Source organism: Dermacentor andersoni, chromosome 3 (assembly GCF_023375885.2).
Source record: "Dermacentor andersoni chromosome 3, qqDerAnde1_hic_scaffold, whole genome shotgun sequence".
NCBI classification, from domain to species: Eukaryota; Metazoa; Arthropoda; class Arachnida; order Ixodida; family Ixodidae; genus Dermacentor; species Dermacentor andersoni.
In genome coordinates, this window is record NC_092816.1 from 12,099,320 (window position 1) to 12,113,793 (window position 14,474).

Consider the following 14,474-nt stretch of genomic DNA (forward strand, 5'->3'; position numbering starts at 1 on the left):
CACCCTACCCGTACCAGCACGATCGTAGATCACATGATAACTACAAGTCGACGCCGGTCGCCCGTAGCATTGCCCGTAGTCACTGCCCTAGCTGCTCATTGGAGGCGCTCGCACCGCACACGTGTTTCTCGCGGCGAACTTGGAGGAGCGGCTTGAGCTCGCGGCCACATCTTTGCGGTCGATCAGAAATGTCGTGGTTATTTGGGATCAAGAGGGACCAACCTGGCGGCGGGGAAATGCCGGACCTTTCGAGCCTCGGCGTAACTGTTCCGAGCGGCGGCGCAGCCGCAGGTGGTGGTGGCGAAGGCGGCGGTGACGATGGAAAGAAATCTTCGAGGATGGAGGGTTACCACTTTGACTCGAGCGCTCTTGAAAGAGCGGCCAAAGCGGCGCGCGACCTAGAAGCATCGCGTGAGTACTCGGCTGTACGCCCGAACAAAATAAAACTAGAGTATGCTGTCTTCTCGGCTCTAACTTATCGCTCGTAAGCGGTATATGCTCTCTCCAGTCTTGCATCATACGAGTTCATCCGAAAAGTGTCTGGAATCGTCTGGCTGCGAGACCGGCGAATCATCGATCTGGCAATAGTGTGCTCGTTAAGCCCGGAATATCACTTAATAGTTCATAGGGATCGAATACCGAAAGAGAAAGTTGGCATCCGCCTATAAGTACCACGAAGCAATAAAATGATTTACGTTCCAGAAATAGACGTATAATCTTCGTGGTTCCGCGTGATGCCCGGGATGACCAGGTTTAATCTAAATCTCGAAGAGACATCTGATCCCAATGAAGAAAGTTTGCATCAACTAGCCCATAGCAGGCTGCTACGAAATGAAGCCCAAGGTTACTGGCTTCACCCTTCATTGGCTTGCTTAACGCTGTCATTGGATCCTTGCAGTTCGGTGAAATTGTTACTGGCTTCACCCTTCATTGGTCTGTTTAGCACCGTCATTGGATCCTTGCAGTTTGGTGAAATTGTATTTGTAACATTTGCCAGTGTTTACTGAAACGGAGAAACCACCTCACACACCTGTTGTTTTATTCATACAAAGTTCTCAATTCTCACTTGCCATTCCTGTTTCGACTTCACAAGGCCATGCAAAGGAGGCACTGGAGCTGTCAAAGATGCAGGAGAAAACGCTTCAACTTGAGCATCAAACTAAGATTAAGGAGTTTGAAGCTCACATTGAGCATTCCAAGCTGGACGCCCACAGAGTGCAGCAGGAAGAGCGGAGAAAGACATTGGCAGAGGAAACGAAACAGCATCAGCAGGTTAGTAACAAAGTTGTCTGTTCAATTGACGTTTATTTTACTGCACCATGTGAACCAGTTCATTGTGCATAAAACACCCCTCGGTTCTCCAATGCATAAGTTTGCTGCTGCACTTTCGACCTTCACTTTCAGTGTGGTGTTGACAAGGTGGTGCTATGTGACGGGTGGTGCTATGTGGCGTCCCTCAGTGAGGTGGTGCAGCTGAGGCGCATGACATCATGCAGAGAACACTCGCCAGGATGATGTATGCTGACACAGCAGCCACTTAAGTTGAAATGCCCCCTAGCCTCTTCGACATGTTTAAACACAGTCAGAATGATCTCCAACAATTTGAAATTTGTTGTAGGCTCAACTATACTGATGTGTTTCCACGCTCACATTAAATTTGTTAGATTTATCCGTGCTGTCAAACCGAATAACCGTCGTTCATGGTGCAGCACTGTGGAAGTGTTCTAGAAATACACTTAAAGCACAAGCAGCTTGTGCTCAACCAAAAAGGCTGCTGCACGGGCCAGGCCACTGAGTGATTTGGCCAAGCAGGTGACACAGCCTGCATCTCAGTGCTCAATTTGCAAGCACATGCAATGTGCTGTTTTAGCGCCCATGGCACCAAATATGTCCCGCACAGGTACCACCTGAACTTTTTTGCCACAGTTGCTGAGAACCATGCATGAATCGAACATAACTGTCGTGTAGGCAAAAGGTGTAGGTGGATTAGCAGAACTTGTTCTTCAGCTAGTTGGTTCATACTTAAAGCAATATCCAATAATGGGATGAATGCAAGAAAAGTGACAGGCGGAATCCTACACTCACAAGGTGTTTATTTCAGTAAGGAAGACAGCAATACAAGTACGCAAACAAAGAGTCGTGCCAACCTAATGGCAATCTGTTATCAATTTCATGTGCAACATTGATTTATCACTATAGAAATTCATCTTGGCGGAAAACAGTGTGATTGGCATGTCACTGATACAAGCAATGCGGCATTTCTTAATGTGGTGTACTTCAATTAGCTCATGCACACTCATGTTTTTGCTTCTACCCAATATCTTCATCTTACGTAGTCACGGTTCACAAATGCATGCATTACAGTAAGCATGTAAAAGAGCATCGCTGTTACATCTAAGAGATGATTGGCATTTCTTTACGTGGTCATTTATACAATGACCAGCAGAAGACAGTGAGCCCGACGCATGAATCTTGCCGTTTTCTGCAGATATGAATTTATTTAATGATAAATCGTAATATTGCATGTGGAATTGATGATAGACAGCCAGTAAGTTGGTGCTTGGACTTTTGTATGTGCTACCTTCTTTCCTGAAATAAACTACTCGTGAATGTAGCATTTGTGCTCTTTTCAAAGCTCTTGTTAAACCTGATGTGCCATATATGTCCTTTACTTATATTTAACATGATTTGAAGTTGGCCATTGCAAAACTCCTATCAAACTGAAAAATGTTGATTGTTGAAACAATGATCTGAAAATATAGAATTTTTACAGTACATAGAATATCTGCATTTTGGACTGTGGCAGCCACATGCGGGAGACTTATACACCTGTTCTCTGCAATTTCATTTAGTACAACAACCATCATGTGCCTGCCACAGTTTAGTCTTGGACATGGTGGCATCCATCAAGCTTTTATTTGAAAAATTGTACAGCATGTGAAAAAAGAAGAAAAGATAATGACTTTAGCATATATCTACATTTATCTTGTGGTGCCATAAGATTTGTAGTGATCCCGCACAAACCCTGCTAAAGGGAGGACACAGCACTAGTCTACTAATAGTTTTGAGATTCGTTTGAATTCTTGTTGTTCTACTGTATGTCATTCTGAAAGCTTGCTTGTGGATGTGGCGAATGCTATCACTTTACACATTTGTCTGCTTTACTGGAGGCATTTCAGAGACCTTCGATACTCATTTGGGGCTGGTACTGTACATTTAATTGCTGTAACATGTTTGTAGCCTAAGACGCTTCAGGGCTGCTTTACAGGTTAGGTCACACAAGATAACTGAATTTTCTTTTTATTCGTCACATTTTTGGTCATAGTTCCTGGAAATAGAAGCGTCAATTACCATGCTACATTAGGGGCACTGACAATGCTGAAGCACTAAAGCAGGCTAGTTTACTCGGCACTGAAGTTTTGAAAGCCCAATTTTGTGTCCTTGCAAGTAGTGCTTGCATTCTCATTTACATGACATCTTTTCTGTAATATTTCAATTTTTCTGGCATGCATAGTGCTTTGGTGTTGCGGAAGAAAAATATTTCATTTTAACAGGTTGTCATGCTTTTATATACAGCGGGCCGTATATCAAGACCAGCTCGCAAGGAGGCGCTATGACGACCAGCTGCTGCAGCAGGTATGATCTTAAAATGAATTACATTGCGACTTGCCTGCACTCTTGTTCCTGAAGCGTAGCATACACAACCTCTCTCTAATCATTCTTAGCAACGAGCGAATGAGGAAAACCTAAAGCGGCAAGAGGAGTCAGTGGCAAAGCAAGAAGCCCTAAGAAGAGGTAAGCTCATTCGTTAGCAGTGCATGTTTTGCACTGCTGTAATAGAAATAATCTAAGATGATATGCTGGATTGAAGTTCATCATCACATGACTGCAAAGTTAGTGAGGTTATAGGTAATTCTGCAAGCATATGGCATTTTTTTCTCCCTCATATATGGATATTTTTTAAAGGGACGCTAAACATAGAAATGATTTCACCTACATTAGTAAATTACGCTTCCACAATGCCGAGAAGGCCACTGTTACCACGAGAAGAGCCTTGGTAAGCCATAAAAGATGCAAAAAAGGAAATACAGCTGGCGATGCCACCTTGACGTTCCCGCACCAGCTCCTTGTGATGCCATGGATTTTGATGGTGTCTGCTAGGGTCTGGTTAAACGCTTATTGGTAAAAATGGACTGCATTGCATTCTAAAGGAGCCAAAGATTAAACATGGCAAGCTTCAAGAACCTTTACTGAGCCGATGTGACGTAAATATGAAGAAATACTTTGAAAACTGTGACGTAACACTGAGGTTTCGGCATGAAACTTGAGAAATGGAACTTTGACCTTTATTTTCTTTCTTAAAGATCAACCTAATATTGCGACATCATCTCAGATAGTGTTTTCAAAGAATACTGCAACCGTCTAAACTAGTTTAGTGTCTGTTTAATATTGAATGGGGTTGATAAAAATGTTTTTATGAAGGGATGGCTTGAAGGCCTATCATGTGAAATGGGAGGGAAGGGGAGGGAAGGGGTGTTTTCAGAGCCATCCTAGGAGCTGTGCGTCCATGGTGAAACCCAAAAGCGAGTCGAGAATGACCCTATTGGAATCCACTGATCCAGTCGCTGGCCTAATCCACTCCTTGTAGGACGACAGTCGCACTGCCCTCAGGTGGTGGTGGTCCCGAGGCTGACCATGGCACTGGCGCTCCGAAAACAGATGGGCTGCGGATGGTTGCGTGACCATGGCACAGTTGGGGCACCTGTGCGACTCCTGGAATGCTTTTTAGACCATGGAGGCTGTTGAGGGGCCGGGTTCCTGCGACAGAAGGAAGCTGGGATACAGGAAAGGAGGGCGTCTCTCCCAGTGTGGTTGGTATCACCACCACCACTCCAGAACGTCCGGTGTGAGACCAAAGCTGGAACAGAGCCTATACAGCAGCACCTGCCCCTACCTGGAAAGACCCACAGGAGTGGGTTTGGGGGAACACTTGCAGAGTTCCCTCTTGCGTCGGTTGATTGCTCTCTGTTTGGGTTGTACGATGGTCCTTTTGTTATGCTGGTGGTGGTGAGGGTTGCTGAAGAACCCTAGGAGACAACACGCTTGGAAAGAAGGGCACACGCTGCCTTGTAGGCTCTCTCGTTTTCCTCAATGCCCTGGTGACCAGGGATCCAACGCAGTGTTGCAGTGACCCCTTAGGCCTTCGCATGCCTGAACGCCTGCTTGACAAGACGTGCTTCTGATGAGGCTGTGTGATGAGACTTGGAGGTATGCAGCGCACACTGGGATTCAGTGTATATATCAATGTGTTTTACCTGCATGCTGTTTGAGATCGTGTTGTTCTTGGCTTGGTGGTGTGTCTGCCAATCTTCGCGCGTGACACACAGCGAATGCTGCCCGATGGTGCATATGTTGGGCGCCCATGTTTTTAGGCATTGGCATGGTGTCAACAACTGCAATGTCATTGTTGACAACCGCAACGGTGAAATTTCCGATGGCTGTTTTAGTAAAGTTGATGTGTCCTTTCCCATGTAGGCCAGTAGCCTCCTGCCCTATCTGGTGTGCTTCAGGCATTCTCCCGGGCCTGCCTTCGGTGCTTCTGTGGTTGTGCAGAAAGTGGGTGACTTCATGTACTGATGCAGCTCCTCGATACGTGTGTGTTTTGGGAGCCCTACGATGACGTGGAGAGCTGCTTTGTGAAGTACCTCTAGTTGTGTCCAGTGCTGAGCAAGCATATCATAACAGCATGCTCCATATAGCACTCATAATGTCAGCAAAGCAGCGGTTTTTGGCATACGGCAGTACCAGCACCACCCATGCAAAAGCAGATTCGTTTTATGAGGTGCACCCGCCGTGGTTGCTTAGTGGCTATGGTGTAGGGCTGCTAATCATGAGGTCACAAGGTTGAATCCCATCCATGGCGACTGCATTTTGATGGGAGCGAAATGCGAAAACACCCGCTTACTTAGATTTAGGTACATGTTAAAGAACCTCAATTAGTCCAAATTTCCAGAATCCCCAAATTCCTCATAATCAGATTGTTGTCCCATAATTTAATTAAATTTTTTGTTTTATGAGGTGCATAACCTTTTGCCACGTCCGACGAAGGTCAGTGAGCCATGCATCCACTGTGCCCGTGTGGTTAATAGGCATCCCGAGAATGCTCACTGCTTTCTCTGCTCGCTGCCGTGTTCTGAGAGGGAGTGTGAAGCCTGCTTCGTCCAGCACTGAGCCTCGGATCACCACATATGTTGCCAATCTGAAGATGGCCACATACCAATTTGTGGCAGCTAGTGGTCAAGAACATCAAGTAACATAAGTAAACGATAAAAGTGTTGCCATATTCTTGCATTTAACACTAATCTTCTACATTCTGTTTTTTGCAGTGTTTGCATGCCACTGTGTTGGCAATAAGCCACATTATTTTGGCACATGTGACAAGATTATTATTGGGAAGTTAGCTTCATGTTGGAAATTCTATTAAAGTGCTAACTTGGGCCAATAACACCGCAGTGCTGGCCATTGTTTCGCAGGCTCCTTTTTTCAATGAGCAGCTTAATGCTGGCTTTTGGGCCAGTACCTATTGAAAGAATTTATACTAGCACCTGAAACCAGATATTTGTAGTTTTAAAGGACCACTGACATAAAATATTAAACTGAGAGTGTCTTTATTATTGTTTCCATAAAGCCATTGATGCCCTGTGCCATGTTTCAAAATCAGATGCTATGGCTAAAGCATAATTGTTTTAATAAATATTTTAAAGAGCTTGTTGCAAGTTAGCTTTAGAATGCTGTTTATTAGTGGGAATATACATGAACCTCCAAAACATTGCGACATCTTTCACAAATAATTGACAAAATATTATGCGTATCGATCATAATCGCCCGGACAACTGTGCTGTCAGATGCATGGGTGCCTGCCCTGGTGGCTGCATGACTGGAGTGCACATGTTACGTCCTCGAGAACTGTGTTAGAATCAACTGAAACTGGTTGCTGCAAGTAAATGAAAATGTTGCATTTGGTGTTATTGCCCTGTGCAAGATCAGAAGTATGGCTACTGTTAACAAGCACTTATCAAAGCAGAAATGGAGAGGGGGCACCTAATGTGCTTGTGTCAGTGCCCTGTTCATTGTGAAGAACACATTGTATGCATTAACAAAGCAATAATGTGTGCAGCCACGATAGAGCATGAAATGGAATTGCGGCACAAGAATGACATGAAGAAGCTGGAAGCTGAGCTGCGGGCCAAGGCCAAGATCGACCGCGAGAACCAAGACCTCTACATCGAGCAGATCAAGGTGAAGGCTGCCGAAAACAGGGCCACGGTCCTCGAGTCAATCAAGTGAGCATGGATGTCTTTTGTCACTCGCTTGTGGCGATTCGTGCTATATGGGTTGCAGTAGCGTGGCTGTGGTTGTATGCATATTAAATGAACACACCTTTACCACTGTGCAGTTGGAACACATATGGAAATATGTGCGTGTAGCATTGTACGATGCCTGTTGCTATGAATCAACACCAAGTCACCTAATTCTTCATTCTTTTGTGTACATTGTAGTTATGCTCTCTCCTGATGGCCATTTCTATCCAATATGGTAGTATGAAGTTGCATATAATTTTCTGTCATGGTCTTTGCAGGACAGCAGGTGCTGTGTTCGGTGAAGGATTTAAAGCGTTCATCTCCGACTGGGACAAGGTGTCAGCCACGGTAAGATTGTTATGAGGTTTAGGGTTTGGTTGAGAAAAACAAATGTGATACGCATTTTTAGTTGGTTATTTACCTTATATATTGTGGATCTGACAAATTCGCACACTAGGCTCCCTCATTAAGTAAATTCGGAGGGATCTTGGAAACCTCTTTGTCTTACAAGGGTGCAACAGCTGCATCATTTTGATACAATTGCGAGAAGCATGAAATTTGTTGAAATTGTGCCATGCTGCGCCAAATTTCCTTACTGGCTGTAGTAGTACTCAATCACACTAGATTTAGCGGCAAATAAAAACAGCATTGACAAACGGCAGTTTTGCCATCCATCATCGTTTGTGTGAGAGACGTTGCCAATCCAATCCAGTCGTGGAGATGCAGCAATGGTAAGGTGCGGGTAGAATTTACTAGTAGCGTGTGCGTGCTTGTTATGGGGCGCCCACAGAGTTGCATTTGCAACACTGCTTTCTGGTTACAATGCAGCTTTTAAAGCAAATAACTTTCTTTGGCTTGTCCAGCCATTTTCGTGGTAGGTTGGTAGTACAGTGGTGCTCAAACTTGGGGGAGGGAAACCTGGCAAAAGAATAGGTGCATGCTCTTGGGCAACTGAGTTCCAAAGAGGGGTGGAGGCTGTTGCTTGCTCGTTCATTTGGGGTATTCGCTTACATTACATTGACAATTATTGTTTATGGTTTCTGCATAATTTCTTCTGCATTAAACTGCTCCAAATACGGAATTTGATGCTTCAAAGTGCAGTTTTCTTTTCATGTAACTGCTTCAAATGGTTTTTCTGCTCCAAAAATTGCTCAAAATCCTATTTCAGCTGTTGCACCCCTGGTCTTGAAAATGTTATCAAAGATGCGCTGTATCTACACGAAGGTAAACAAAGGCTCCCACGACTTATCAGAAGATACAGCTTAAGGGATTGCATCGTAAAGAAAGTAGTGTATAAGCTCACAGCTTGTAATACAGTAGGTTGCTACCAGTGTACTTTATCATTGGTGACTGCCTTGCTGAAAGAGGCAGCTTCTGGGAAATTCAGTATCCCTCAAAGCTTGGCAATCTCCTTGGTTGCTGCATGGCTGTGATGTGCTGCCGAGCATGAGGTGGCAGGTTTGAATCCTGGCTGCCACAACCACATTCTACTGTAAGTGGGCGGAGATGCAGAAGGGCTCATGCACCGCTTTGGGTGCATTTAAAAAAAAACCCAGAAAACCAATAAACCAATTATTCAATGCTTGAAGGATTCAAGGTGATTATACTGCTTGCATCGGGCCTTTTGTACACCTTGTCTAAACAGAAGTCTAATGCATGCTCTTTGGGCCTGTGCTAAATGTTATGAAAGAAAGGCAAATGCCAATACTTTTGTATATTGTGGCTCGAGCCTGGAGTATGCTATTGATTTGTTACTGGCTGCTCACTGTGTGGGAGGAATGATCCTTTATCTCGGAACACAAATCATGTCATTTGCTCTCTTTATTAACGTTAGACAAGACATACATGGTTACAATGTTTTTTGCAATTAGTGCCATTTATGAGTCTGTCTCATCCACATGCTTGGGTGCTCTTATAAGTGACAGTAAGGAGCTTGGGTGCTCCAATTCATTTTGGCATTTTGGTGAGTTCCCTCTGTAGCCACCAGGAGGCCTACAGACTCTAAGTTCATCTGGCAGAGATGTTAAAAAGGATGGCTGCCAGTCGGGTGTTGCTGCACCCTTCGTAAAAGTGTGGGTTTCATTTGATTGGGTCATAAAGCTGAAAAGATAATTTGCTTCTACACGAAAGCATTGACAGTGATTCCAGTGTTTTCTATGTTATAGACACATCCACTGACTCTGACGATAATGTTGATATGGTACGGCAGTGAATGAAGTTAAATGGACGGAACCTTCCGCCAGTGCCTCCTGGTTTTAAGATTGTGTGTTTTCGGGCAAAAGTTGTGAATTTACTGCTCCCATGTTATACATATTTCGATTCTGCAAAAAAAATTGCTATCCGGATGTGCAATTTAAAAGAAAAAAATTATTTTATGAACATATTTTTCGATTATTTGTCAGCCCTTAAAGGGTTAAAGGAGCCATATGACCAACTGTTCGAGCTTGAATTATGCATTGCATGTCAGACGGTCAGTGTTCCACAGAGAGCTTGCAAATTTTGAAGGCGTTCAGTGGGGTAAAAAAAAATATTTTAATATTGCTGCTGTGGGGATCTCACATGTGCTCTTGGGACAAAGGAATGACAACACAGTAATGCAAACAATCACAAGGACATTTATTGTACCTTTCAAACACTAATGCCTGCTGTGAGGATTGGGAGGTCAATCCCTCTGCTCGTAACCAGTTGTCAAGATTGGAGTCTGGCATGAATTAGATGGTAGCTGGCCCATGCCGTCATCCAACTTATCCACGCTGAGGACGTTGTTGAAGGGAAGGACTGCTTCTCATCGAGAACGAGGAATATGGGTTTATTTACAGTATCTATATAAGGACATTGCAGTTCTTCAGTCTAGCATGACTGCGAGAGAAAGTACACTGAGCAGCCGCACAACAGCGGTTTATAAACACTCTGTCCTCCCTCGATCCCTAGGTGAGGGAAACGTTCGACCACTAAACGAGTCGCCTCTCTGAGGGAGGGCTTACACACACACACTTCCGCACGGGTTCACGGTCCCCACCGACGTCAGATGGTCTTCGCAGAACTCGGGGCTTACGTCAGGAAAGGCGCATCTTATTCCCCGAGCTGACCCCCGCAGCGCGGCCGCCGGTTCTCCATTGTCTTGCGTCTTGAAAGGCGCGTGGGAAGGGGCCTCCGAAGACGTTCCCTCGGGACCTCCCTTGCTCACGGCAGACCAAGTCGGCGGTGGCGTGTTTAGTCACAAAGCCTGGTTCGTTGAACTCATCTCGGCAATCCCGCGATGCAGAGTGGCGAACGTGGCGCATTCTCCTGCGGACACAGTAGACTTAGTGACGCCGTGTGGCTAGAGGGTTGCGGTGGCGTTCCAGGAAAAGTTGACGCCGCTGTCGCAACTGGCTGGCAGAACTTGCACCTCAGCGGGCCGTTCTTAACACTGCTACGAATTGCTATCCACAGAACATGCTGATGGGCGCGTGACAAATCTACAAAGTCCGACTCACTGCGACTGGATATGGAGCGAATATGTTCGCCCCATGCTGGTCACCAACGCCTGGACATTCACGTGTCATGCGAACGGTGGCGCGTTTGAATGATCGTGTTCGTCCATTCTGGTGTCCTGCTCCTAGGCCTCACAAGATGGTCTCGCAGAAACATGGATGGGTGCACGCGCGGAACTTCCACGCCGCTTGCCGACACCCAGCCAAAGAGGAAGAGCCTACTCCGTGTTGCAGCCGACTAACCCTGCCGTTAGGTGGCATTACCAGTGTAACACTGACTCAATCTCTTGTAATATGCTGCTGCCACACCAACCGCCACTGGCGCTTAGCTACGGGGAGAAGCCGGATTACAGGAGACGCAAGATCATGCAGGGAAAACAACATCAGAGGACGCGTAAGAGTTGAGCATCCCCACATCCCCCCAACCTTAAATCACTACATACTCTGCCAAAACATGTCACTCAGTCTAACATCAACACTTGCTTCGCAAACAAGAAGTAGCACGTGCAGCAGCAGCCGCAATGAGGAAATGCCACGCACTGTCCATAACTTGCGTGCCAACAATGTCTCTGAGGTACACTGCTGGCGCCCATTGATCACAGTAGCAGCTCTGCAGACTCGATGGCACGACTCCAGGCCAGGATCCCAGAAATGGCGACGTACTAGTTGTCATGAGCAAGCGTCGCTCACACTGGCACACTCTGCTGGCGAGAGCCGCAGTAGCTGTTGGTGACTGCCAGCTCTTTTCCAAGCCTCCAAGGATTGCGAGCCGGACACAGGCAGCTGCCAAAGTCACTGCACCAAACTGGCCACATGCATCTCTGTTGCCTGTGGTGACTCGATCGTGGGCCGGGGCAGCAGTGCAGATAATGTACAAGTGACAGCAAACCAGGGGTGACTCCGCTCACGCTGCGTACACTCAGTGCACTCGCTCGATAAACACTAAAGTAGAGCAAGGGAGAGGAATTCTGCATGCACATTGCCCACATGGTACAATGTTTAAGTCTGCTTGCAAAAGATCAGGCGGCTGCTCAGTTGCTAGAGCATGACACTCATAATCTTAGGGTCGTGGGTTCAGGTGCCAGATGTGGGGACCTTGCACATGCTCTTAGGAAAAAGGAACGACGGCACAGTAGTGGAAACAATCACAAGGGCATTTACTGCACTTTTCATACACTAATGCCTGCTATCCGAATTACTACCCACAGAACATGCTGATGGGCATGAGACAAATCTAGGAAGTCCAACTCACCGCAACTAGACATCGAGCCCCGCCGTTAGGTGGAATTACCAGCACTAGACTCGCGTCATCTCTCGTAATATGCTACACCCACACTGACCGCCCAGCAATTAGTTGCAGGGAGAAGCTGGATTACAGGAGACACGAGTGCTATGCAGGGAAAACAACATCAGGGAACACATGAGGGTCGAGTATCCCCACACTCTTGGACCGTACAGCAATCTGGCAACACTGATAACAAGTGACGAAATGAACTACGTTCTGCATAGTCAAGTGTGCATTGTATATGTGTGGTTTTGCATGTGCATTTTGCTGGTCAGCCCAAAATGGTTCTGTAGGCATTCTGTGGTTTGTGCGGTTTCTATTGCACGATTGAAGGAATTGTGGACACAATGCCTCAGCAATGCCCCTGCTGCTGCTCTGTTGGGTGCCAGAGCATAAGCAAGAAAAGTCTAGCATGGTGCCAATATGATTTTAGAATTTTTTTGAGCAGCCAAAGCAGTGGTGGCCCAGCACTTATTGATCTCTTACAAGGCATGCTAAAATGGTGGTCACTGTCGGTGGGAGGGATGTAGAGACAATGACTTCGAATTGAAAATGATAAAATATGTTCCAAGAGCCAAGTTCCTTTATTGCTTATGTAAGCACATTGGCCCCACCCAGTTTCAATGATAAACAGCAAATAGTTGTATGACTATAGGTCATGGCTCCTTTAAGCCACAGTATTATGAAATATGCATATTCTGGTCCATACAAATTTTATGCATTTCAGAGCGTTCAGCTTATTGTTGTTGCTTTTGTGTTCAGGCTGCTGGAGTGACCCTACTGGCCCTTGGTGTGTACTCTGCCAAGCTGGGCACAGGCATTGCAGCACGATATGTAGAAATGCGGCTAGGCAAGCCATCGCTGGTGCGTGACACCTCAAGGCTCACAGTCGTGGAAGCCATCAAGCACCCTTTTCGTACGGTCCGCCAGCTCACGAACAAGCCTACGGATGCCCTCAAGGGTGTTGTGCTTGATGTAAGCACGCCCATCCTTTTCTCTCTTAACTTCTTACTCCGACTTTAATTTCAACAATCCTTGTTACCCCTAGGTACAGGTTTTGCACCTGTGCAGCAGGTGCTGAACTAGCTTATATTGTAGGTCTAGAAGGCTTATTTGCTTTACATTGTTTTTTCTTTCTTCTTCTTCTTTTTTTTGCTTGCTTCAAATGTGTACTGGAAAAAGTTAATGCAGTAGTACTCAGGTGCTCGTTTGCTATAGTGAAAAGCTCAAATCCTTGAGGATTTTCTTTTCTTCTCTCTCTCTCTCTATTTTGTTTGGTTTCCTTTTTTTTTTTATAACCTCATCCTCGTAATCTGAAGATTGCAAGTTCGAATCCATTTCCAGTTCACTAGATATCTAGGCTTGGAGTGGCGCCTGACAGCGGCATTTTCTGCCAAGAGCCAGTGGGGCTATGCTAGTCCAGGTGCAACCAAATTGAGAAGGCCCACTAAGCTTCAACAAAAGACACTCACTCACCAGAACAGGAATTGGCCTAGTGCAGTATTCGGCCACTACCTGCCTCATGACGCCTTCAATAAACCTATGACCCTCAGTCCCCAGAAGCTGCGGAGCACCTGACCTTGGCGGTCAGACCTCCAGCGCAGCAGAGGGTGCTAAGAATCTCTGGATCCGGACAGGCTGCCACTGGAAACTGAACCTGGCAGCGTTCAACACATGAACCCTCTCGAGTGAAGCTAGCTTAGCAGGACTCTGAGTAACTATCAGGCGTTATGTGAAATATTATTTGCCTTAGTGAGGTTAGAAGAACTGGTGAGGTTTATACAGTGCTGAAGAACAACCACGTCCTCTGCTATTGAGCACTCCCAGATAAGAAGCAATACGGGGTAGGATCCCTATAGCAAAACCCAGTATTCATTGTCCAGTGCCATGCCGGATTATGGGCCCAGTGTCGCACGCTGGATGCTGGGGCGCTGGGTAGGTGTGGCATACTGGGAGGCGTGGGGCACAGTGTTGAAAAGCAGCTCTAGAGAGTGAAAAAAGCGGTTCCTAATCACGGTATACATTTTTTTAATGCAGAAAGCATCAGAGAGTGTTTTAGTGCAATAAAAAATTAAAAAGTAAAAAATAAGAATATTTGTACTAGGATTCGATCGTCTGACGTACAGATCCCAAGCCCAGTACCTTACCATTACGCCACACCAGCACTTGGCAAAGCATGCATAATTTGCCATGTAAAGATCCAGGTGCAGTCTTGCACAGACATGGTAGATATGCTATCGCCCCGCAACTAAAACTCATCTAAAACTCAACTAAAAGTCAAAGTGCCACAACACTGATTTTCATTTGTGATGGCGTTTTAACTGCGAAAAAAGTCTTAAATGAACTGCCGAC

At 45.8% G+C, this 14,474-nt stretch overlaps 1 protein-coding gene across 1 annotated transcript in view; it reads left to right on the forward strand.

Annotated features, from left to right (window-relative positions):
• Positions 1–95: 95 nt before the first annotated feature.
• bor (ATPase family AAA domain containing bor) overlaps positions 96–14,474 on the forward strand; it is a 45,257-nt gene continuing 30,878 nt past the window's right edge. The window contains exons 1-7 of the mRNA XM_050169753.3: positions 96–411; positions 1,094–1,272; positions 3,577–3,636; positions 3,726–3,795; positions 7,178–7,343; positions 7,640–7,709; positions 12,885–13,097. Of these exons, the coding sequence (XP_050025710.1) occupies positions 189–411; positions 1,094–1,272; positions 3,577–3,636; positions 3,726–3,795; positions 7,178–7,343; positions 7,640–7,709; positions 12,885–13,097 (981 nt within the window). The 5' untranslated portion in view covers positions 96–188. The remainder of the gene's footprint in view (positions 412–1,093; positions 1,273–3,576; positions 3,637–3,725; positions 3,796–7,177; positions 7,344–7,639; positions 7,710–12,884; positions 13,098–14,474) is intronic.